Below are 26181 nucleotides of genomic sequence, written 5' to 3' on the forward strand. Positions count from 1 at the left end.
TAGAGGCTCCTCAAATTTCAAGTAGTCTCTGAAAATCCTGTCAAATGACTTTTGTAATCTCAAAACTAGCTCTCAATTTCTTTTACAAAGCTGTGGAGCTTGAAAAGAGCTAGATTTTGTTAAAAAAAAGGTTTTGCAATACGACCTTGTATGAGGGAATTAAGCTCAATTTGATGAAGACTATTGTTTCCCCTCCCTTTTAAAAAATAATAACTTTGAATTTCTTAGAGGAGGTGGAAGAGTCCAAAGTATGGGAGTATGAATGTGGATGTTTAGCCTCTATTGAGACCTTTGAAGAGGCATATGGACTTTCTAGGCCCTCACGCATCCACATGCCCTTTTACCCACTTTGCCTCCAGTACTCACCCACCGTAAGCTATTGTCATTTCGAGTTCTTGTAGAATTATTGTGAAATCTTAGGAGAATTTTCCATGCACTTATAAAGTGGCATTCATCTTTTGGCACTTCCTTAGCCATGAATGCACTCCCTTGTGTGCCTCATTGTCCTTAGATGTCTCTCTAACATAGTCATTTCTAGATAGAGAAAGGCCATGGTAAAGCCTGAAAATTCATCAAAATTAAATTTTAATGACATGCCCTGCCATTTTCAACCGTAATTGCAACTATTTTTCAGCATATAATCATAGTCTCACACTATGCTTGCAATGGTTTAGTGGCAAGGTGCACTCTTCTCGGTCACGGTTTCTAGCTGTGAGGGGTGATGGCAGTCATATTCCTTAGCCGTCGTGAGGGGTGATGACACTCATATTCCTTAGAATGATCAATGACCCACGTCATCTAATGAATGCTGGGTCACCAAATCCCCCTAAGACAAGGGTGTCAAATAGTCTTGTGGTGGTATTAGTAGTATTTTCAAAACAAAAGGTTGTAGTAAATTTTGATAATTTTTTCATGCACGTATCTTACAATTTTAGCTTAGAAAAATAAGTCTAAGGCCACATTACCTCAAGCATCTTGCCATGCAAATTCTCTTTCTTCAATTTATCAATTCTCTCCCTCTCTCCATGATTTTCACCTCCATGCTTATCTTTTTGTTTTTACTCAGCAATTGTTGTTTTTTCTTAAGCATATATTAAAATACTTGCTTTTGTGCACATCGTCAAATCTCACTTCAATTCCTCTCAATTCTACTTGAATAGATGAGATAGACTTTATTTTTCAAAATCCCGATCGTTGAGTTTTTGACGTGGACACTATGCTATTAGATTCAGATGTCACATCTACCATAACATTTGGCTACATTCTTTCTTGATATGATCTTCCATGTTCAAATCTGTATGTATGGTTAAGTGAATCAAAAGACACACTAGCCACCTTCTCCTATTATTATACAAGCATACCGATTTTGTCAATTCTAAGAGATTTATGAGAAATAAAACCCATATTGCACAATTCTATTTCTTTCATTTGTATCTGGGCAATCATTGTTATTGAGTATACCAAATCACATGCATTCAACATTCTAAAAATAGACCCCGCGTGTATACATGATGACTTTCATTTTGCCACCTAGGAGGTGCCCATGCCCTTGCTCTCTTGGTTGGTCTCTTGCTCTCGACCTATCTTCACCGTATGCCTTGACAGTTAGCATACCATGATTTTGAAGGTATGATGCATCGTATTATTTTGTCGTATGCATTTCTATTATTTCATAAGTTGCCGGACATGTTGAGGTATTTACGTATGGTACACTAGTATAAATTTTCTATATGGTTGTTTAACATGTCCAAAGCAATCTCTATCGTTGGATTCTCTCTCAAGATTTAATGGATGATGAACATGGATAAGGATCTATTATATGATGGTATGATGCATTCTATGACCTTGTCATAGGCATTTCTATTATTTTGTAGGTTTGCTCGACATGTTAAGGGATTTATTTTATGGTACACTGGTATACATTGGCTATATGGTTGTTTAACATGTTAAAAGCAATCTCTATCGCTGGATTGTCTCTCAAAATTGAATGGATGATGTAAGATGAACATGGATAAGGCTCTATTATCTCTGTCATTGGATTGTTAAAATAATAGAGATGGATCAATCTACAAGATCTTGAGAGACAATCCAACAAGAGTGATTGCTTCCATTTGTTAACCATACAATAAATATATGCTAGTATACCATAAATAAATACCACAACATTCTTGGCTCTTTGAACCAAGGCCAAATTCTCTCTTGGCAATTTGATATCCTTCTCACCCATGTCTCCATGGAACTAAAGTCTCGGAGGAAATGGATCATCAACCACTCATTCCCATGCTTCAAAAGTCCCATCCACCAAGTCTCCTTCTTTAATGGATTCTCACTCTATAAGAATATCAATTTGACATAAAGTATTAAAAAGGAAAAAGAGTTTTAGCATATGGAATCTCTTGATGTGAAATGAAATAGTCACAACTCACATCAATAACTGGGCATCCTATCATGCAATAATAATTAATTGATTTACAAAAAGTTGACCAAGCCGTTTGACAAATAAACCAAAACCTACGAGCTCCCCAGGTCTATCTCCATAAGCCTATGTATGTACTCATTCACAATTTGGTATGCCTCATGTACTACAACAACATTGATTCAATATTCCATGCCCATCACTTATGAGGTGACCTTGGTTTTACAAGGTGCTAACAAAACTTTGATTAACACATTTTTGGCTACAAATGTGTAAAACCAATAGCTATACCAATACATAGCCTGCTAGGAAATTAAAACACCAAATCAAAGGCCACATTGGGTGGATGCATGATTAGGTGGCCCAATTTTTACTCGTTGAACATATCGACAAGGTTCGTCTTTGAGGCTTCAAATTGGGGAGAATATAATACTAGTTGAGAGGTTGCACATGCATTTAACTAAAAATCTCAGTTTAAGTAATATCTTGTTTTCAAAAGTGGAGCTATATAAAGTTATATAAGCTTTGTTTGGGACAAGGTTTTTGGTCCACTTAATCATGCATTCACCCCATTATGGCTAGTGCTCGTAGGGCGGGGCCCATTTTTGACTTGAGTCCCTAGCAAGCATCTAGGTCATCATAGAGTATCTCACACAATGGTGCGACTTGCAAGCACACACCATCAAGTAGGGGGTACCCAGTTGTAGAAAACTACTATGTGACCCGCGCGATGAAGAAGATGCTACAATCTTGGTAAATATCCCCCCTCCCCCCTGAGGTAACATCCAAGTAGTATCTATGTATGAGTGCTTCATTGTGAAGCTCATGAGATCACGAATATTTTTGAGTGGTTTTATGGTTTTCCATCATCTATCGTATTTCCTTCAATCATTTAATCATTCGTAATGTAACATCAACTTCTTATGACAATGAAAAGTGCACATATAATTGAGCCACAACTAAAGTATGTGACCCAAATAGTGGTGCATAGCAGAAAGTAGTCCCATCAATGCCATTGAAGCTCTTAAATCTATGGCAAAACTTTAGTTTTGCTCACTCATTTATGCATACAAAGTAAGATAAAAAAGCATTTGTAATGGTTACAATTTACGAAAGCATCTCTAACACAAATATAAAAATCTAAAAGAAAAAGCAACGCCTAATTTTGTCATTCTCAATGTCTTTTTTGAAAACAAATAACTCCAAATGCGATGCCAATGGACCTGCAAACAACAAAATATTTAATTCATACTGACATTGTATATTCCATGCAAAATATCAAAACTATTAGAGAACACATGAAACAGGCAGTGGCATACCATTATCATACAAAGGATGCCTTGGTGGATTCGCAGTTGGTGGCAGATTATAACTGTAACAATAGCCAAATTCCTTATACCTATTATACATTGTCCACCCTTCATGCAAATAAAATCCCACAAACTCTATGGTCCACCATTCATTTGATTCTTCCACAAGGTTTGCACCATGTACGCCTTGTGGATGCACATCATAATGTTCAATGGAATGCTCCATGACTTCCAATGCAAAGCGTTCCATAGGAGGAACTTTGCTGCTTACAAACGTGAGACAAACTTCAATCATAGACATATACATCAATGCACCCAAAGACTTACTGAAAATAATATAACATGCACTACCCTTGTTTGAAGTCGTCTACAATGGTCATGACAATCTCATGGGGTTTGAAAGGCGCTACCCAATTATTTGGGACTGTAGAAAGCATACCAAATCTACAGAAGTAAGAAAGTTTCTATCGTAAACCCAAAGACAATTGTTACAAAGAGGTTCAAACAATACAAAAGATTTATTGGAATCTATCGAGCTTCTGAGTACGTCATCTCAACCCTCAAGCTCATCTTACCAAAGAGTGCCATATCCTAGGCACGCAAACACAGATGCAGTACTTGAAAACTCATTTTAATGACCTTACATTTTTCAACCCACAAAGGTAGTACTTCACATTGTTTTGATGCAAATGTCATCTAAACCAAAACCTCAAATATTAGGCTAAGAGGGGGAGCCCTCAGTAATGGTAGCCATGAAATCTACAATTGACAGCAAGATTCCCAGGTCCTTGACGTTAAGATGTGTCAAGAGACCTCCCCTTTCTCATGCAAACATTTCCCAAAACAACCCAAATGAGGGAATGGCATGTCGACTCGTGCGAGGGTAGTATGTGCATAAAGAATGGAAGGGAATATGAACAAACTTTGTAACATCCAAGTGTCATTGACCATATTTTGGTAGTTTCTCATGGCTCAACCTCGCAATCAACTCATTCTTCCAATTCCCAATGAAGAGATGGAATGTTGTTTTTCCCAATTCACACGTAAATAACATGCTCAAATTTAATGACCCATTGAAAAGTTTCTTATTTTCCTTAGGTCTCTTGAAAACTCACCATGAGGGTTTCCTCCTAATGTTGCTTCAAAGCATGTATTTGAATTCCTACTTGAACAACCTTTCTATCTACCTAAGAGTCGTATATAGATTACCAAAGTTTCATCCCCCTAAGTATTAGACTGGATCCCCTCTCCAAAAATGGTACGTAATTGCTTCTAAGGGGTGAGCAATAGTGCACATGCACAACATGGCAGCCAGGTTCAGTGGCGGCCATGTTGCCCACAATGGATAGAGAGATGTATAGGTATTTGGCACTAGACATACATTTTCTAGAGAAACCTATATGAGGCAATGAGGTCAAGGCGCTGTGACATGGTTATATGAGAAAGCATTTGAGTTTCCTCTTAAGTAGCACAAGTCGGGGATAAATTTTGGCATGCTTGTCACCCTAAACCCCGTCTCTGTGTGTGGAGTGTATATGTGCGCGCACATGCATTGCTGTGTGACAATGATATGTTTTGCACTTGTCATGTGGGTTTCTGTTGGAAGGTAGAATGCTTTTAGGGTCAGTAAAATCATGCATTCGCCGAGACATGTTGGGGTGGTGCTCTATTGAAATTTTTTCAGGCCTGATCTCTCTCTCTCTCTCTCTCTCTCTCTCTCTCTCTCTCTCTCTCTCGTCGGATAGATCTTTGAGGTCTCTTGGGATAGTTTTTGGGGTGGTGCTCTATTGAAATTTTGTCAGGCCTGGTCTCTCTCTCTCTCTCTCGTCGGGTAGATCTTTGAGGTCTCTTGGGATAGTTTCCAAGACGATGTTTAAATCCTCTTCTTCTCGTGTGTGTGAGTGTGTGAGCGTGTTAATAAAAAAAGAAAATGGTATAACCTTTCTATCACCCAAGTGTGGTAGATCGGTTATGCCATTTCCCTCTTGAATAACATTCGTTGGATAGATCTTTGAGGTCTCTTGGGATAGTTTCCTATGACGTTTAAATCCTCTTCTTCTCATGCGTGTGTGAGCGTGTTAATAAAAAGAGAAAAATGGTATAACCTTTCTATCACCCAAGTGTGGTAGATTGGTTATGCCATTTCCCTCTTGAATAACAGGTCTTGAGTTCTACTCTCCTCGGATAGATATTTGAGGTCTCTTGCAATAGTTTCCTATGACGTTAAAATCCTCTTCATGTTCTTCTTCTTCTTCTTCTTCTTCTTCTTCTCTCTCTCTCTCTCTCTCTCTCTCTCTCTCTCTCTCTCTCTCTCTCGGGCACAATGTTTGCTTAATGTGCTTTGTAGTGCACTGTGTTGTGATCATGTTGTGTGTGCACATATATACCGCATGAAGTATATGTGTCCCAGTGAATTCTATGCTCCTGGCGTGTACTTTTTGCACATACAATCATCACATTTTGATTGTGGCCGTGGGTGCATGTTCGTTTGGTTACATGCATGCAACATTTATTGGACAGCAAACAATGCCTTTAAGTACGTGCACATGGTATCTATTTTATGATCGTTTTCTTTTCTCATGGATATGGCTTTTAAAAACTCATGCGTTGGAGAATAGCCGTCAATGGTAATCAGAGTTATTTTTATGAAGAACGATGCAATTTCTCGAAAAACGACGCATCATTCGAAAAATAGGTTTTCTATGTGATGCTTTTTTGTGATCGAACATGCATCGAAAATGGTGTTCAAAGGTTTTTTTAGATGATAAACAATGCAGAAGTTGGATCACACAGCGAATGGACGAAATTGGCAAGCAAATGTTGTTTTTTGGCAATTAATACGAAATCAAAGCTTAAAATTGGCAAGTGCCATTTCTTTTTTGTAGCAAATTTGAAATTGAAGAGTTTGGCACTTACCTTGTGCCTCGACAGTGACTGTCGCTTGCAAAGCGCATCCGCCCTCACTTCCAAATACAGTTTTCGACTGCCTGGCACTATGAGAGATCGTGGTGTTTACCGCGAGCCATTACCGCAAAACAAGAGAGAGGAATTCAAAATGAGGAGAGAGAATCCTTTTGATGCTGAAGCGGCACTTTACCTCAAATATTACCGCGTAAATTTCCGCGATTATTGCCGCTCACATTACCACTAAGACAGGCTGGACCCCCTTCCCCCTCCCTCTCCCGCGGGTTTCCATTTAAATCCAATACAACTCCTACACTCTCCAGAATGCTTGCTCACTTCACTTAATCTCTCTTTCACTCTAAAAATTCTATACATAAATCATTGAACTCACAACAAAACCATTACAAATACTATTCATAAGCACATAACGAAACATTTGCAAATTAATCATATACTACACCAAGTGAAAGAATGGAGAGTTTTATTAATTCTCATCTTGTGTAAGATCTCTACAAGCACTAGGATCCATATTTAGACCCATAGTATTCAAATCAATAAACAAATTTAGAGATTCTTCCTCCTCTCCATCACCTCCTGTAGAATCATCATCGCTTTCTCCCTCTTTCTCCTCCTCAAGATGACTATTTGCAAGGCTTGGCTGACCTTCTTCAACTTCTACTACATCTTCCTCTGCATCTTGTGGTGATGGTATGATGGGATCAATTACTGGCTCAATGTCCGTCTTTGCAAAGATAGATCTACCCCGCGGTGTGACTGGAATGACATACCAAAGTCTTCTTTGATATATACATGGCACATAAAAGACCTATACGTCACACACTAAGAATAAGCTGATATACATAACTTAAATTTTTAATTTAAGTTAATTGCACATAGCCTAAATTACCTGCTCGCAACTACTAGGATACACCAAGTTGTCAGTTTTTCCCCTATGGAATTGGGTGGAATCCACCATAATGAGCCCATTTTCATGTCTTTTGACCTCACCCACAAACCATCGACACTCAAAGAGGAATTTGTGAAAAGATCTGAAATCCACTTTGATTATTCTCTCTATAGTACCACAATATCTGACCTCATCTGTTGTTGTGTCAAAGTTTCCCATCACACCACAATCATTAGTGGTCCGACGCTCATCTATCTTGCGGGTGCGAAAATATCGGCCTTCGGACCAAATGGAGTTGAAAATGAGACCCTACAATCACAATGCATAAGAGGTTACATCGCATTTCATTAAGTGATTTGCATACATGCATACATAACATATACACACTCACCTTGCGCAAGCATCCTCGCGCATACTCCCATTCTTTAGGGCTTATTTGTTCTCCTTGTGCTTTGGCATTGGTCATGGCATTATGGATCCACTCTACTTGAATCAAGTCAGGATATTTTGCAAGCTCTTTAGGAAAAGGAGGTGCACGTCTACCTCCATGGGACCTCTTCCATGCATCTCTATCCCTTTCTCTAGCTGCGCGGGCTTCCAAGTACATATTGACCCATTTGGTCATGATAGTGGCATTGAGTAAAGAGTAGTTGTTGACTATGGCATGAAACTCTCTATCCATGACCAAGAGTGAGCCTTTTCCACTGGGAATGGTTGAGTGCTTCCTAGGATCCTCTTCTTCACTCCACAGACGAGGCAATGATGGATCCATTGTGATGAGATACTGTGAGACATACACAAATGCCTCTTGCACCACCCAACCTTCTGCCATGCTCGTCTGAAAACATTAAAACCACATATTTTTATTAGTAACTCCATAGCGTATAAATGCTATCTATATTGTATTTATTTTGCATACCTCCGGTTGTGACCTCAATCTAACAAAATCCTTTAAAGTCTTCAAGAATCTCTCCAAGAAGAACATCCATCTAGAGTGAACCACCCCACAAATGGCAATCTCCTCAACAAGGTGAAGCAATACGTGTATTTGGCTAACAAGGATTGTACGTGGGAATGCATCCTTAATAGCACACACTGCCTCTACTGCTAGCTGATGGGCTACTGATATGGCTTCTACTTCTATCTCCTTGGAGCTCACAAATCTACAGGGCAAACGTTATATAGTAGATGAAAAAAAAGTCCAAAGTTCATGCATGCACAACATGATATAGTACTTGAAAAAAACCCATTACCTCACAATCTCACCCACTTTGAATATTGTAGCCTTCACCTTAGTGTCCCCATAACCACTAATAGTTATGGGAAGTACAAACTACAAGCAATAAAACATCTTAGTGAATGTCAACCTATATATAAGGACACATAGACACCACAAACTGTTCTACTCTTACCTGAAGGATTTTATGCCAATCATGGGATTTCAATCCATACAATTGAGTGGAGCCACCCTTTTTGGTTTTTGTGAAAGCACCTTTGAGTGACCGCATATATCCCGTTGGAGTGCTGATGGATTAATAACTTACTTTGTCCGCTCTTGGTCTGCCTTTGACATTATCCACGGTGCTTTTGGGAGAATCATCTTTCCCCGCTCCCCCATGCGGGGCGTGGCTGAAGGGGGGAGACGTCTAATGGCTCTTAAATCTTCCCTAGCACCCAATGAATCCTTCTTGCCAATTATGTGATCCCATATAGCTTGCCCAACATTTTCGAATACATGCATAGGGTCCAATAAGTGCTGAATTTTCAACGAAGCCTAATAGGGGAGCGACAAGAAGATTGAGTACCTCGACATACCCTTTGGCAACTCATTGGGAGGCGGTGAGGTACCATGATGCTCCTCCCAATGCTTTGCCCAATCAGCCATGTTCCAATGGAACTGCTGCACTCCATTGATAGAGGGAGCATATCTACGATGTGAAGGAGGTAGGAAGCGATGGTTGTTGGGATATATCACCTTCCCAAGAAGAGGAGGTCTCTCTGTCACAAGGGAAGGGCCACAAGTGGGACACGCACTATGTCCAGATGTTGCCAATCCTGCCAAGAGGTAAACAAACGTTACACATGAGACGATAAACCTAAAGCAAAGAGTACAATTAACATGTGCATACTTACCAGATACCTCTCCAAATCTTGGGTAATCGTGCATGGTCCACATGAGGATGCACTTGATGACGGCTTTGCGGTCTCGTGGTGGCCGTGAAATGTTAATGACATCTATGCCTCTCCATAGTTCTTGAAGCTCATCAATAAGAGACTGCAGATATACATCCATGTTTTTTACCTTGTGCTTTCCTGGAATGAGAAGTGATAGTAAAATGTTTCCCTTTTTTGTTGCCTCCCAAGGCGGAATATTGTAGTTTATAACAACCACCGGCCAAGTGCTCCATGAAGTAGAGCGGTGCCCAAATGGATTCACTCCATCACTAGCTAACCCAATCCTGAAGTGACGAGGCTCATCCCCGAACTCTGGCCATGTGTCCTCTATGTGCTTCCATGCTGGTGAGTTAGCTGGCACTCTCATAATACCATCTGTGGAGCGATTTTTTGCATGCCAACTCAAAAGCTCGCTCGTACCCTTCGATCTAAACATGTGTTGGATGCGAGGGATGAGTGGAAAATGCCTCAAAACTTTACGTGGAATTCTGTTGCTCTGCATGCCTTCTTTGAACCTAGGCTCCCCGCACAATGGACATGTGTCACAATCGGCATGCTCATTACGAAAGTGCACACAATCGTTCATGCAAGCATGAATGCGATCATAATCGATCCCTAATGCAGTCACCACTTTGCGGGCTTTTCGTCTGTTCTCTGGCATGTGATTGCCAGCTGGCAACATCTTTCCTAGCAATCTATCACAAGAAGAAAGTACATTAGAAGCTAATTTATGCACTCCACAAGCATCCTTCACAATCTGTATACATACCTCAAAAGTGCGTCGACACTAGCATTGCTCCATCCAAACATCGGCTGAAGGTTAAGGACTTCGAGAGATGCCCTTAAAATGGAGTAAGAGCATCTATCATATAGTGTGGTGTGTGCCGAATCGAGTAGCTCACTCCTCGTTCGCTCGGAAGCTTCTTCGCATGCACACTCTGGTTCATGCTCCTCCTCTCGTGCAAAGAGATCCTCAACCATTCTATGCAAATGGTCGTCTTCTGCATCCACGTAAGGAGATGGCATGTGGTCACTCGGATAAGAGGGAGCAGCAGTACTTGGCTGATTTGATGTGCTTCCTCCCTCTCTAATGGATTCTTGGCGCATGCGCTCTTCCACCCTCCTTTCTCCTCCTCCACCAACCACACGCCAATGAGGGGTGACGTCAATAGCCCCTACAATTCGCGGATCATTTGTTTCCATCCGTGCACGCTTGCGAGGATCGTCCCATAGTCCATCTTCTACATGGCTCAAGTATATCCGTCGAAGTCGAGCAATGGCGCATTTGCATCGCACGCATGGGCATGGTAATCGCTCGGCCAACCACCGTGATCTATCCGGTTCAATGGACGGGCCAAAATCATCCCAAGCAACCTACATTAATAAATTACATACACTAATTAAAATCAAATTGCCAAAGAATGTTAATAAAATATCAGTAAACAGTAAAAATTAAACTTTTAGGTAAAAATGTCATTTTCAAAGTACTAGGAATACTTTCATTTTATATATATTTTATAAAAAACATAGTACCAATAGATTTTGAGGATCAATAGTAATAATGTCAGAACGTGGCCATCTGTTTATATGGCCTGAATTTGCGCCGCGGTAATAGATGCGGTAATGATTGCGGTAAGCCACGTGGTAATACTCGCGGTAATAGGAGCGGAAAATCAAATTTCAATTTTTTTAATAAATAAGGGCACCCGCGTGCCCCGCGAAGTTCAAAGCCCTAAAATTCGAATTTCATCGTCTTCTCCACAGAAGCCGAGAGCGCGAATCTCACAACCTTGAGCTCTTCCTCCATCTCTACTCTTCTACTCTCCACCATCTCTACTCTTCCACTCTCCTACCCTCTCCCAACAAGCGCTTCAATTCCATGTAAGTTCTGTTGTTATGTTTTTTGAGTTTTTCACACGCATGCACACACATGCATACACACACATACGCATACACTCATACACACGTATGCACACACATGCATACACACACACTAATTAGTGCACGTGTACGTTCTTTACACACTAATTAGTGCATGTGTTCTTTACACACACTAATTAGTGTGTGCATTATTCTAATGCACACACTAATTAGTGTAAGTAAAGACACACCAAAACTTAAATTTGTTAATTATTAGTACTTGCAAAATCTAAACTTGTTAGATTTGTTAAATTTGTTAAATTTATTACTTGCATAACCTAATATGTTAAATATGGGATTGGCTATGCACACACTAATTAGTGTGTGCATTGGCCAATGTGATTGGTCAATGCACACACTAATTAGTGTGTTATTAGTGTGTGCATTGGCCAATGTGATTGGTCAATGCACACACTAATTAGTGTGTTATTAGTGTGTGCATTGGCCAATGTGATTGGTCAATGCACACACTAATTAGTGTGTGATTAGTGTGTGCATTGGTCAATGGGATTGGCCAATTCACACACTAATTAGTGCTCATTAACACACACTAATTTGTGTGTGCATTGGCCAATGTGATTGGTCAATGTACACACTAATTAGTGTGTGCATTGGTCAATGGGATTGGCCAATTCACACACTAATTAGTGCTCATTAACACACACTAATTTGTGTGTGATTAGTGTGTGCATTGGCCAATGTGATTGGTCAATGTACACACTAATTAGTGTGTGATTAGTGTGTGCATTGGTCAATGGGATTGGCCAATTCACACACTAATTAGTGTGTGCATTAGTTTGGGATTAGTGTGTGCATTGGTCAATTGGATTGGCCAATACACACATTATTTAGTGTGTGATTAATGTGTGTACAAGCCAATTGGATTGGCCAATACACACACTATTTAGTGTGTGATTAGTGTGTGCATTGACCAATGGAATTGGCCAATGCATAGTCCAATTACACAAGCCAATGCACACACTAATTAGTGTGTGCACAATCTAATGCACACACTAATTAGTGTATGTTAAAACACACTAATTAGTGTGTGCATAAGCCAATTACACAAGCCAATGCACACACTAATTAGTGTGTTAACACACACTAATTAGTGTGTGCATTGGCTTGTGCACACACTAATTAGTGTGTGCACAATTCAATGCACACATTAATTAGTGTATGTTAAAACACACTAATTAGCGTGTGCACAAGCCAATTACACAAGCCAATGCACACACTAATTAGTGTATGTTAACACACACTAATTAGTGTGTGCACAAGCCAATTAAACAAGCCAACACTAAAACACACACTAATTATGTTAAATTAAACAACAATCAACACAAAAACAGAAACATACCTCCATGATTAAGTCGTAGGTGACGTATTAGGCCCCAATAACCGTCCAAGTGATCGCGCAATCGGTCACACTAATCATAAACACAATAATCTCTTATTAGTCAATACACACACTAATATCTTATTAGCACTCAAGGCTTTGTAAGACTCTTTTATAGGTTGTAGACACACATTGGATTCTTTCCACATTGGATTCTTTTAACATTGGATACTATAGAGAATCCAATGTTAAAAAATCCAATGTTTGAAAAAAATCAATGTGTAAATTTTTAATCATATATTCAAATTTTATATCCTAGTTTAATCTTTGTCGTAATAAATGCAGACCATGTCTTCTTCTTCCACACCACGCTTTCGCAGCATTGAGGATTTCATGGCAGACGGGATGTCATATCCCGACGCTCTCTCTGCCTATCATTCACAGCCGTCGCCTCAGCAGTCATCATCAGGGTTCGGCTGGTTTCGGGACGCTCTAGGTGGGTCCACTGCCGTACCTGTGACCGATCCAGATGTGGAGAGGGCATTACGTCTTCGGGCTGAGTGGTTAGGTTCATAGCAGACCCTTACACAACGCTATTTACCGGCACAGCTAGCAGCTTTTGGATTATCAGAGGTCTCTACTCCGACTGGTGGCACTCCATACTTGCAGAGTTTTTCAGCTACAGCTCCAGGTTCAACTTTTCCTTCACACGGTCCAACGCCCTAGGGTCCGACGCCGTTGGGTGCGACACCACAGGGTCCGACGCCACGGGCGTCCACCTATCCATCACCTATCCCACCTTCTGCCCCAGATTCACGTCGGCGCTCTTCTGGCAGTCAGCGTCAGGGCAGCTCGCGCGCTAGCGCCAGTCGATCTCGACGAGGGTGCGGAGCTAGTTGTTGTTTTGGGGGGGGGGGGGGGGGGGGGGGGAGGGAAGTACTACAGATTCTCCTCCATAGTCATCGCTCCCTGCTCCAGCAGAAGATGAGGACCATGACATGCCTTCACCAGATGCTCGCGGGTTATACTACCAGGTTCATAGAGGAGGTGTGGTGGATCTCGGGACAGCGCAGGGCAGGAGATTCCGCACACACGTCAACCAATTAATCCACTCCACATATATCAATTGTTTTCTCAAATTTGATCAGCAAGATCCCTACAACCTCACATATATAGAAACAACCATGCACATGCGTTTCCCCAACCCTGAGGGGCAACAATTCTCAAGGCAATGGTTGCAAGAGCATGTCAAAACATTTCTGAAGAACAAAAAATCTAGTGTGAGGAGAGCGGCAAAGAAGACAATGGAGTCTCCAGAGCATAGCTATCGGCCAGGAAATGTCTATGATGTGGAGTGGGAGACCGCTATGGGTGAGAAAGAGGATGAAAGAGCAACGGGTGCGAGGATGTATACGCGTCAAGTTGAGGCCAGATCCCATCAGACTCCTACGTATTATGGTTCGGGAGGAAAAACGGCTTGGAAAGACAAATATGTAAGTAAAAATATTAGTTTTATTGTAAAAAATCTAATGTTTTTCATTTAATTAATTGGTTGCTTTTTTTTGTCAGTATAACATTACCATGAGTCGCCCGACCAGAGATGTGCAGAGATATAGAGAGAACCATACCGAGTATCAAACTTGGTGTTGGTTGTTTGAAAATCAAATGATCTCTTGAGAGGAGTTTAAAAATGCGTGCAAAAGTCTGCAACATGTAAGTTTAATCTTATCTAAATAATCAAATTGTTGATTTTATATTAAATATTAAATAACAAAGTGTTAATTGTTTCTTTTTTATGGTTTTGCAGAGTCAAGGAGTTCCACGTGAAATGCCGCCAACTCCCCCATGAGCATCCTCTATTTTGTATACGCGGGCCCCGTTTGCCCTATCCCACATGACCATACTCTATTTTGTACATGCGGGCTTGTTTTGCCCTTTATGTAAATGCAATACATATCATTTTTTGGCTCAATACCTCCCCCAATTATAATTCCACTTATGTAAATGAAATTATCAATCTTTTTTTGGCTCAATGTATTGTCCAATTGTGATATTTTGTTGTAATTAATAATAATTTTGTAAAATAACTAAAATAAATAAAAAAATAGATGACCTTTTGGATGGTCGTGTAAAGGACAATCCAAACGGTCATCTGTTTTTTTATAATAAATCCTGCCGCGGTAATGCTCGCGATAACTCTGTCGCGGTAATGTTTGTGGGTATCTGTGCGGCAAAAGGCGCGGTATTTGTTACCATATACATGTGGTAGTGATGTGTGTGAACACACTAGGACCGCCGGGGCATTTTTTCCCTCTTTAGGAGGTTTTTTCCCCCGTGCATTGTATATACGCCCATCACTCTAGGGCTATCTATCTTTCCATTGCACACTAAGTAACACACTCTCTATTGTGTGCCTTGAGCTTCCTTCGTCTTCTCCAAGCTGTGTGTGTTTCTCTGCAACCCTAATTCCAACAATTGGTATCAGAGCAGGTCACGTCCTCCCGGGCTTAGTCGCCAGCTGCTCCAGCACACGCCTGCTCACTTTCTCCGATTTCAGTGAGCTTTGGCAAGCGTTCGCAGGTCGACAAATATTTTGGGCTCATTTCGGCCTCCGTTTCCACTACGGGCAGTACTGCACAGGTTATTTTGTCATTTTGTGCAGATTTTCTGTCAGTGCCGTTTTCTGCATAACAGGTGCCTTATAGTCTTCTACGGTTTGTGCTATATAGCACAAGTTGTTCCCGCTCCATTTCTCCTATTTTCGGGCAGTTTTCACATCAGGTGCAGCATTTACCATGGCTGACAACAACAACACAGATGTGTTCAAGATGTTTGCTGCTGAGGACAGGTTGGATGGGGACAACTACCCTATGTGGGCTTATATGATGCAACACGTTCTTGTGTCAAAAGGTGTCTGGAACATTGTGCAGGGCATTGATGTACGTCCTGGTTCTGAAGATGTAGGCGATATTGAGGATGTTGCAGGTCTTGCTGCAAGGATTGCAGCTGTTAGAGTTGTTTTGCCTATAGCAGAACAAGCTCGTTGGGATGTTAAGGATGCGCAGGCTCATGCATTGATTGCGTTGTCTGTGAAGCGCACCATTATTCCTCACATCCGTTCAGCAAAATCTGCAAAACAGGCTTGGGATATTCTAGCAGGTCTTTATGCAAGCCGCAATGAGGCTAAAATTGCTTTGCTGCATAAAGAGCTAGAGTCGAAGATTATGCATGAGGAAGATGATATGGAGACTTTCCTTGCTAGTGTCAAGGATATCAATGAGCAACTCATTTCTGCAGGTGAAGTCATTTCTGACAGTTCCCTTGTGCATACTGTTCTTGATGCCTTACCAGATTCCTACCAGACTTTTGCTAGTACTTGGAGACTGATGACCCAAGGAAATCCTGAAGTTGTCAAGTTTGATGCATTATGCACATTGCTGTTGCAAGAGTCACTTTCTAGAAAAAACAGGACTAGGCAGCGTGCAGTTGAACAGGCTTTTATTGCTTCTCAAAGAAAGGGTGGTAACAGTAATGCAGCCACTTCTTATGGTTCTGCTGCGAGTGGCAAAAATTCTGTTCCTAATGCTTCTGCTGGCAGCACTTCGTCTGGCAATTCTGGTGATAAGGGCAAAAAGAAGATGCGTTGCCATTATTGTAAAGCCAATGATCACTTGATCAAGTCGTGTCCTAAGTTGAAGGCCAAAGAGGCTAAGAAGAAAGAGGGTGGTTCCACTGCAAATGCTGGTTCCACTACAAATGCAGCCATTGTTGAGTCTTCTGTGAAAGGAGATTGTGATGCTGATGTTGATGCAGAATGGGCTTTTAGCGCAGAGTGCACTTACAATCCTGCTGTCCATGATGCATGCTTGTCAGTTGCTGCAGATTCACATGTGTGGTATTTCGACAGTGGTGCTACAAAGCACATTACCTCACATCGTGAATTGTTTACCTCTCTCGAGTCTGTCCCTCATGGGAATTCAGTCACTTGTGCCAACAACGCCTCTTATCCAGTTCAGGGAGTTGGAAAGATTGTGCTCACTGCTGCTAATGGCAGTTCCTTCACACTTGTTGATGCACTTTATGTACCTGGGATCAAGAAGAATCTATTGTCTGTATCCGCACTTGCTAGACTTGGACTTGTAGTCAAATTTGTGGATGACAGATGTACAGTTCATGATCTCAGTTTTGGTGATGAAATTGTTGCATCTGGGCTTTTGTGCCGTGGGCTGTATAAGCTCACTTTGTATGACAAGTGTGGAAAAAATTTTGCAAATGCTGTTGCAGATTCAAGGGCTATTTCAGATGCAAAACTTTGGCATGCACGTTTTGGTCATCTGAATTTTGCCAGTTTGCTGCGTTTGCAGAAATCTGATATGGTTGCTTCTTTGCCGCCTCTTGAAGCACCTATCAAACATGTTTGTGAAGGCTGTATTCTGGGTAAAATGCAGCGTTCTAAGTTTCCAAAGGATGGTTCAGTTAGGGCCACATGCAGGTTGCAGCTTGTGCATAGTGATGTTTGTGGGCCCATGCAAACTCCGTCCTTGGGCAATTACCTGTACTTCGTGACTTTCATTGATGATTACTCCAGGCATGCATGGGTATTTTCGCTTAAAGCAAAGTCCGAATTTTTTATGTGCTTCAAACAATTTTTGGCTATGGCTGAAAATATCTCAAAATGTACTATGGGCACCCTCCGTTCCGATCGAGGGGGGGAGTATATGTCTCATGAATTTAATGCATTTCTGGCTAGTCGTGGGATAAAACACCAATGTACAGTGCCTTATACACCTCAGCAAAATGGTGTTGCTGAGAGGAAAAACAGGTCACTAACAGAAATGGCACGATGCATGGTCAAAAGTCAAGCTTTGCCGCATTCTTTTTGGCTTGAAGCCATCATGTGTGCCACTTATGTACTTAACAGGTGTCCTACGAAAGCTTTGCAGTCTATTACTCCATATGAAGCATGGCATGATAGAAAACCTTCTATTGAGCACATGCGTGTTTTTGGCTGTTTGGCATATGCTTTGGTGCCACAAGTGCAGCGCAGAAAATTGGATGATAAGGCTGTCAAATGTATTTTTGTTGGTTATAGTGCTGAAAGCAAAGGTTACAGGTTGTATCATCCGCAAACAAAACGTATTTTGGTTTCACGGGATGTAGTGTTTGTGGAAGATTCTGTTCAACCCTTGCTGTCATGTACTAGAGACAGTAATGTAAGCTCACAGGACATTTATGACACTTTGTTGCCTCTTTTCAGTGGTGGAAATACGAATGTAAGTTCCAATGAGGCAAATGTACAACCTATGGGGGTTTCTGAAAATGTTTTAGAACAGCCTATTACTGATGCAGATGTACATGATGTACTTGATGAGGAAAGGGCTGAAAATGAGCAGGCTAGAGGTATGCCAAAATGGCTGGTGCACACTTTGCGTGACAGTAAATTGGATGCACCTTTATCTAGTCGTACTCGTTCAGGCTCTCGCCATGCATCTTATGCATCAGATTGTTATGCTTTGGCTGTGTCTAGTTTACATGATGTTGAGGAGCCTCTGTCTTTTGATGAAGCACAGAATTCAAAAAATTGGATTGCTGCCATGAAATCAGAATATGATGCACTTATAGAGAATGACACATGGACTTTATGTGATTTGCCTCCTGGCAAAAAGGCCATTGGTACGAAGTGGGTTTACAAGTTGAAACGCAAGCCGGATGGTGAGATCGATCGCCATAAGGCTCGACTTGTTGCAAAGGGTTATGCACAACAAAAAGGCATAGATTATGAAGAGACTTTTGCTCCCACTTGTCGTATGACTACTGTGCGTTTTCTATGTGCATTGACAGCTCATTTTGGTTGGGATGTACATCAATCAGACATTGTTACTGCTTTCTTGAATGGTGACATATTTGAGGAAGTTTATGTAACGCAGCCTCGCGGTTTTGTCATAAAAGGACAAGAGGACAAAGTGTGCAAATGTAAGAAGGCTTTGTATGGGTTGAAGCAATCTCCCCGTGCTTGGTATGAGAAAGCTGACACTCATTTGGTTAAACGAGGCTTTCGTAACAGTCCAACAGAAAGCACATTGTATGTAAAGCGTGAGGATGATGTATTTCTCATTGTGGTTCTTTATGTTGATGATTTGCTGATCACTGGACCAAATGAGAGACATATTGCTGAATTTAAGGCTGATTTGAATGCTACTTTCAAGATGAAAGATTTGGGGCTGTTGCATCATTACTTGGGTATACAGTTTAAGCAGTGTGATGGTGGTATTGCCTTGTGTCAGAAAAGTTACATAGAGACATTGCTATGTAAGTTTGGACTTGAGGATTGCAAACCTATTGCCACTCCCATGGAAACAGGTTTGAAGTTGAGTCTACATGATGCTGGCGATCCTGCTGATGTCACTCTTTACCAAACTGCTGTTAGCTGCCTCATTTATGTATGCAACACGAGGCCAGATATTCAGTTTGCAGTCTCGCAGGTCAGCAGATTTATGCATAGCCCAGGGTCTAAGCATTGGCAGGCTGTCAAGAGGATTTTCCGCTACCTTAGTGGCACTTTACATCTTGGCTTGTTTTATCCCAAGGGGGGATCATTGCCGCCAGACTTACATGCTTTTTCGGACTCAGATTGGGCTGGTTGTTTTGACACGCGAGTGTCCACAAGTGGTTTTTGTTTCATGCTTGGCAGTTCATGTATATCATGGTTGAGCAAGAAGCAACCTACTGTAGCCACTTCGAGTTGTGAGGCTGAGTACAGGGCAGTCTTCATAGCTACGGTTGAGTGTGTATGGCTCAGACGCCTTATGGCTGACTTGGGTGTTGGACAGGACACTGCCAACACTATCTACACTGACAGTCAGAGCGCATTGGCAGTTGCGAGGAACCCAGTTTTTCATGCTCGCACAAAGCACATTGAGGTGCATTACCACTATGTCAGGGAGAGGCTCTCAGCAGGAGAGATCAGCTTGGCTTATGTGCCAACACAGGACAACCTTGCAGATCTTTTCACAAAGGCATTGTCTCGTGAGAAGCTTGAAGCTTTCCGCAAAGCTTTGGGCTTACTCCCCTTTGTGGACTGATCCTGTCCTCAGGGCATGGCACTTCCCTTTACTCATGTGCCAGCTCTCGTTCACCGCATCACTCCAGGGGGGATTTGTTACCATATACATGTGGTAGTGATGTGTGTGAACACACTAGGACCGCCGGGGCATTTTTTCCCTCTTTAGGAGGTTTTTTCCCCCGTGCATTGTATATACGCCCATCACTCTAGGGCTATCTATCTTTCCATTGCACACTAAGTAACACACTCTCTATTGTGTGCCTTGAGCTTCCTTCGTCTTCTCCAAGCTGTGTGTGTTTCTCTGCAACCCTAATTCCAACAGTAATGTTCTCGGAAATATTGCCACATCCATTACCGCGGAAGTTACCGCAAGACCATTACCGCAAACTTTGCCGCAGTGTTTTCCGCATACAGGAATTTTTATATTTCAAGTTTGTTTGTTTTTTTGCGGTAATGTGAGCGATAATACCGTGCATATGTTATAGTGTGGGCTTGCCCGCGACACCGATGAAAGCCCCCCTTGCCTTTTTTTTTTGAGCAATGAATATGGAATTAAAGGGTGGAAATGTCAAGCAACATTCTTGTGTTTGCAATAAGTATAAAATCGAAGCGTTCTACGCTCACCTCGTGCTCCGATAGTGAATCCCGCCTTGCAAAGACACTCGCCTTTGCTCCGCTTGCGATTATATTCATCTTCGCTTTCGCTCTCGCTCCACACAACCACCATGAGATTGAGTTAATGTTGTTTGGAATCGGGCTCATTGCACACGGAGCTACTCTGTCAAAGTAAGTTCATAATTAAAAGACAAATTAATAATGGACAAAGGACAATAACCTGAGCAAGAGAGTCTCTCTCTCTCTCTCTCTCTCTCTCTCTCTCACACACACACACACACACACACACACACACTCCCAAGGGAAACAATGTAGTCTCTTGCAAAGCTTGAACATGTGAAAATATTTTTCCAAACTAATAGACTATGAGTGATGTTTGTATTAAAAAAAAAATTTGAACATGTCAAGCTTCGTCAGCAGTTGTATTGAAGCAAAAGTAAACAACACTAACCATATAATATTCCAGTACCTCCCTCGTGAAGCTTCTCAAAGAAATCATGCTCAAGGCTCTCTCTCTCTCTCTCTCTCTCTCTCTTACACACACACACACACACGCATGCTCACGACAATGGAGTCTCTCTCTCTCTCTCTCTCTCTCTCTCACACACACACACACACACACACACACACACACACACATACACACCAATGGTGAGTACAATCCACAAATTGTGTAGCATGGTGCAAGCCAGTAATGAGTATAATCAAGCATTGTAAATAACCGAACCCCATGGACAGTACCGTAAACCCAGAATAGTTGAATCCATCACTGCATAGAGATCACTCTTGAATGGAATTTTTATAGATAGTGGGGTACTATTGTGTTCCTTCTTGTGGGTTGTAAGAGCCTATGAGAATTGAGGAAGACGCACGCATGGCAAGGCCCATATAGGGAGTAGGATTGGCCAATGTAAGAGCCTCAATATTGCAGTCAATTAGCTCTCTCTCTCTCTCTCTCTCTCTCACACACACACACACACACACACACACACACACACACACGCACACACACACACACGAACTTCGAAGCTCTGTCGAGAGAAATACCTTGGCAAAAGAAATGGCAAAAGGTGCATGATACAGCTGTGGATAGATCTCTCTCTCTCACTCACACACACACACACACACGCCCACAACTGTGGACAACGAGCTCTGTCTCACACACTGACACACATATAAAGCTGTGAATAGCTCTCTCTCTCTCTCTCTCTCTCTCTCTCTCTCACACACACACACACACACACACACACACACACACACACACACACACACACACACACATGAAGGCTCGAAACTGTGGATAGCGTTCTCTCTCTCTCTCTCACACACACACACACACACACACACACACACACACACACACACACACACACACACACACACACACACACACACACACACACACAGAGAGGTTTTGCGCTTTGACTGGCTATGCAGAGGATGCACGCACGTGAGTCGGTAAACTTAGTTGCGTTCTGAGTGGCTAAGCCGCGGTTGTACGCACGTGAAGCGACGAAGTTGGCAGAAATGCATGGTGCGTGCTACACGTTCAAAGGCAAGCAGAATGGCGACGTGTCCAAGTGTCCATTGTTTGAGAATTTTTTAAGCCCAATAATAAAGTAGTATAGATGGAGAAAGGGTTCTTTAAGAGAAAGCTTGTAGTTCACATGAGCCGTTTAAAAACTTGTTCTAAGGGAAGAGAGAAGAAGGGGAGACCTGGAAGGCATGCCATGTTCAACTCCTTCCTTTGAGCACGCTCTCACATGCACGTCATCGGTGAGTATTTCCGATGGAAAAGTTTGATGAGTCCACCACAAGCCCCTTTCCTCACCTGCTGCAATTTGCACGTCACTAGCTTTGCCGTAGCGTTCAACGCCGATTGTAGCCGTTTTGTGGGGATATATTTTTTGACCAGTGCGACGCTTTGTGGGGATATATCTACCTTGGATCGCACTGGTCAAAAAATATTCAGGTGCTGGGGATACTGCCAGTAGAATTTTGTTTTGAAAGTTCTCTCTTGTAACTGTGTCGTTTCGGTTTCTTGCATGATCAGGATTGAAGTTACCTGAGATCTCTCGATTCAGAGCAAAGACCAAATCTTCCCAATCCTTAGGGCGAAAATTACCCTTCTTGATGTGTGACCATTGCTCCTCATAGACTCGCAAGAGAGTATGCGTGCTTTTGTCGTCCCATATAATTGCCGTTGCCCTCGCACGCTTCGACCCTTTTGTGCTTATGTCTGCTTCTTGTGGTGTCTGCATTGGTGGTTGAGTCCTTGCATTTGTGATCTCTGGTTGCTCGCTTGGAGCCTGACTTTGTGAGGATATATCTACCTTGGATCATTTTTTCCCAGTTGAAGGAGGCGTAACCATAGCCTCCTCCATCAAGCCAACGTAAGAAACCTGCTCAAAAGGCGTGGCATCTTGGGAAAGAGGAACATACTGCTCACACTCATCTCCCATTGGCGCCGACTGTAAGTGCATTGCCCAAGAGGGCCTAGCAGACACACAAGCCTCCCCTCGCCTAGCTCTCCGCATGCCAGCCGTGACTAGATGTGGCGAAGACATACTGCGAATATTGATAAACATGCATAAAATTTCGGACATAATCGACAATAGTCCCATACGTCCCATACGTGTACACACGAAACCATTCATTGGCAAACCACATAAATGCGCTGTCATGCAATTGCATTTTGACGAACGTGAGCTTTTGAATGAATAACGTAAATCTATGTGTGTAAACAAAACAATGCAGCTTCTGACTGTAATGCATGTGTGTGTGTGTGAAGAAAAAGAATGAAATTCCTTCTTCCTCCTTCTGCAATGATCCATGATTCTCGCTCTTCTTTTGCTTCGCTTGTTTTCCGATTGAGAAGCTAAGAATACACAACAACACATGTGTACTTCTATGTAAGTGTGTGTGTGTGTGTGTGTAAACACCATAGTGTATTGTCAACTTATATGTAAGTGTGTGTGTGTGTGTGTGTATGAGAGAATACACACACAACACGTGTACTTCTATGTAAGTGTGTGTGTGTGTGTGTGTGTGAGAGAGAGAGAGAGAGAGAACACCATAGTGTATTGTCAACTTCCATGTAAGTGTGTGTGTGTGTGTGTGTGTGTGTGTGTATGAGAGAATAGCACTTACCTTGCGAAGCTGAGAAGCAAATCTGAGAAGCAACAGAAACGCAGGAAAAACGCACACCTGCCCTCGTGATGTTCTCTTGAAACAGTGGCCGTCGCGAACGCGTGGAAGGGGGGGGGGGGTGGGGGGGTGCTCGTTGTGTTGGCAACGTTGGCAAACGTTTAGGGTACCTCCGGAAAAAGGTGGGCCAGCATACCGCCGAACGGTTGGGGTGGCCGCAGCATGTGCGCACCACAAGAGACTCTATTCATATTTTATGTGGCTTGTGGTGCGCTTATCAATTGGAGAAAATCCCATGGTTTTGCTATTGGAGTTAAGAGGGTGAATGTGAGAGACTCTAGTGGGGGTGAGCAGATGGCCTTTCCTGGTTGTGATCGGGTCAAACATGCCGCTGTTTGGGTTTCCACATTGGGATTGATGTTTCCTCTCAGCAGAAGCTCATGCTGGCTTTGCAATGCTGTGTCATTGGTCATTGTCACATTTGTCGGCTGTAGATCATGCCCTTGTGGAAAATTAGGTACTTTTGGCTGGCGACAGCTTGTCATGCCCTTGTGGCAAATTGAGTACTTTTGGCTACAGCTTGGTTTGCTGCATCTTGCTGCAGGGAAGTTTGTATTCATTGGTCGGCAGCTTACGTTGCACACTAAATACTACTTGCTCTCTGATGAATGGCCTAGGCTACACTGTTACTATCTGATCTAATCTTTTTATCGACAGCCTCAAGCAGTACTTCGTGATGAGGGATGTCTATTCAGTAGCTGCATCCACAATCCATAATTGCAATTGGGGCAAAGAGGAGAGACTCATGGATTGAGTGTCTACTTGTATTTACACCCCGGTTGCTGCTGAATAAAATAATTGGTGCTTATGGTGCATTGGATTGCCTTGGTCATCCAGAAATTGGGCAACGTCGTGCTTATATTGGCCATTATTTTACCTACATATCATGGACTCTGGTAGTTTAGCATTGAGATCAGATGTTCAGCAGGCACTCTTTGTACAGTTCATGAGTCAGTGAATCCTTTTGAGACTGCTGTTTAGTTTGCAAGGTGGTTGGCTAGAAGCGTTCTGGTAGGCTGATTAAGGATTACCTCCCAGAATTGTGAATGTCTCCCCTTTGGGGAGGGGTTACTTCAGAGCTCATTTTGAGACGTCATAGCGAGCAGAGGGGCCCTATCTCCCCTTTACAGTTGAGATAGGGCATGGACCTTTCTAGCCTGTGCCAGGGTCTTGGAGTTACAATTAGATTGCCTACCATCTTCGAGAGATAGAAAGGTATCTTGGAGACCTTTTGGGTGATGGTAAACACCATTTTATGATGGTCAAACCGCTACCCTTAAGAATTATCCTTCGCTCCTCTCTCTTGTGAGGATCCTATTTATTCATCTTCCTCATCACTATTCATGGAGACACTTGGCAAAGGGTGTGTTTATGAAGGAAACATTTGGTAGAGGGTTTTTTTCATAGGACACACTTTGTTTGTGATAGAGCAGGACACAGGGCAGCTGGGTGCACTCATTGGTTGGTGCTCCAAGAGCAGAGACAGTTGGCAGATGTTCAGGAGATATACGAGGCTCCATAAAGTCTTCAACTTCTGGTACTCCAGGAAGGTAAATGAAAACAGGGCCCGAGCCACCTATGCTGACCATTGGCGCCTTCTGGCTTGAGTTGATTCAACACACTCAGATGAGAGGGCTGAGAAAAAGTGCGACCCTTTCTTTAGTTTGTAGTGGCCAGGACCTTGCTTGAAGCAGAGCAATGTCTTTTTTGGCAGTATGGGCTACCTGTTTGGTTCTTCCGTCCTCCCCTTTAATGATGTAACCTTTGATATATTCTTTTTGCCTATCTTGGGAGAGTCTCCCCTCTTTGTTCATATTCCCTCAGTGGGGGTTGATGCTGACCACTATTCAGGTAATCAACTAATACAAGGATTTTTTTGCACGAAGAAGAAAAGATTCCTCAGAGGACTGAGGTGCCTTGGAGTATGCAGGTACATAGGCATAGGAATTTCACAGCTGGAATGCCGTCTTCTTTGGATGCCCCCTCTTCATCAGCAGCATGACCACTGCCATCTCCTCTGGAACCTGATGGCATGCCACTGTTAGTATTCCTCTTGATAGTCCTGATAGAAATGATGCTTTTCTTGCCATGCTCATGCCACAGGATGAGGAGAATTTCCCACATCTTCTATAGGATAGGAGGTGTATATGTTGGTCCATATCTGGACTATCTATTGGGGATACTCTCTGGTAATTGGCATAGTGAATGAAATTGATCATAACTTGCTTTTCTCTAACATCTTGAAGGTCAAACTTTTTGGTAAATAGTTATTTTGTCACCTTGTTGATTGCTTTTGCTGCTTTTGCTATATTGAGCTACATTGCA

General features: G+C 42.2%; 2 protein-coding genes across 11 annotated transcripts in view; one reads left to right on the forward strand and one right to left on the reverse strand.

Moving 5' to 3' along the window:
* Nucleotides 1-3765: 3765 nt before the first annotated feature.
* On the reverse strand, nt 3766-23900 carry LOC147454213 (uncharacterized). Its single transcript, XM_086516216.1, has 4 exons — nt 23800-23900; nt 20659-20812; nt 12993-13062; nt 3766-3989 (listed from the first exon to the last, which is right to left on the reverse strand). Exons 2-4 carry the CDS (start codon nt 20794-20796, stop codon nt 3862-3864), a joined length of 336 nt encoding a protein of 111 aa, XP_086372342.1. The 5' UTR covers nt 20797-20812; nt 23800-23900; the 3' UTR covers nt 3766-3861.
* LOC147454214 (uncharacterized) overlaps nt 23728-26181 on the forward strand; it is a 91311-nt gene continuing 88857 nt past the window's right edge. For 2 of the 10 annotated variants that reach the window (XR_015188605.1, XR_015188607.1), the window contains exon 1: nt 23923-26045. Coding sequence is in view for 3 of the 10 variants with exons in the window: in XM_086516210.1 (XP_086372336.1) it covers nt 26004-26045 (42 nt within the window). In the remaining 7 variants the exon portion in view is untranslated. Of the gene's footprint in view, nt 23747-23921; nt 26046-26181 lie in introns of those variants that run through there. The other 8 variants (XM_086516209.1, XM_086516215.1, XM_086516210.1 and 5 more) reach the window with 7 other exon arrangements.

Source organism: Adiantum capillus-veneris, chromosome 7 (assembly GCF_014529385.1).
Source record: "Adiantum capillus-veneris isolate H3 chromosome 7, ASM1452938v2, whole genome shotgun sequence".
In the NCBI taxonomy this organism is placed as follows: domain Eukaryota; kingdom Viridiplantae; phylum Streptophyta; class Polypodiopsida; order Polypodiales; family Pteridaceae; genus Adiantum; species Adiantum capillus-veneris.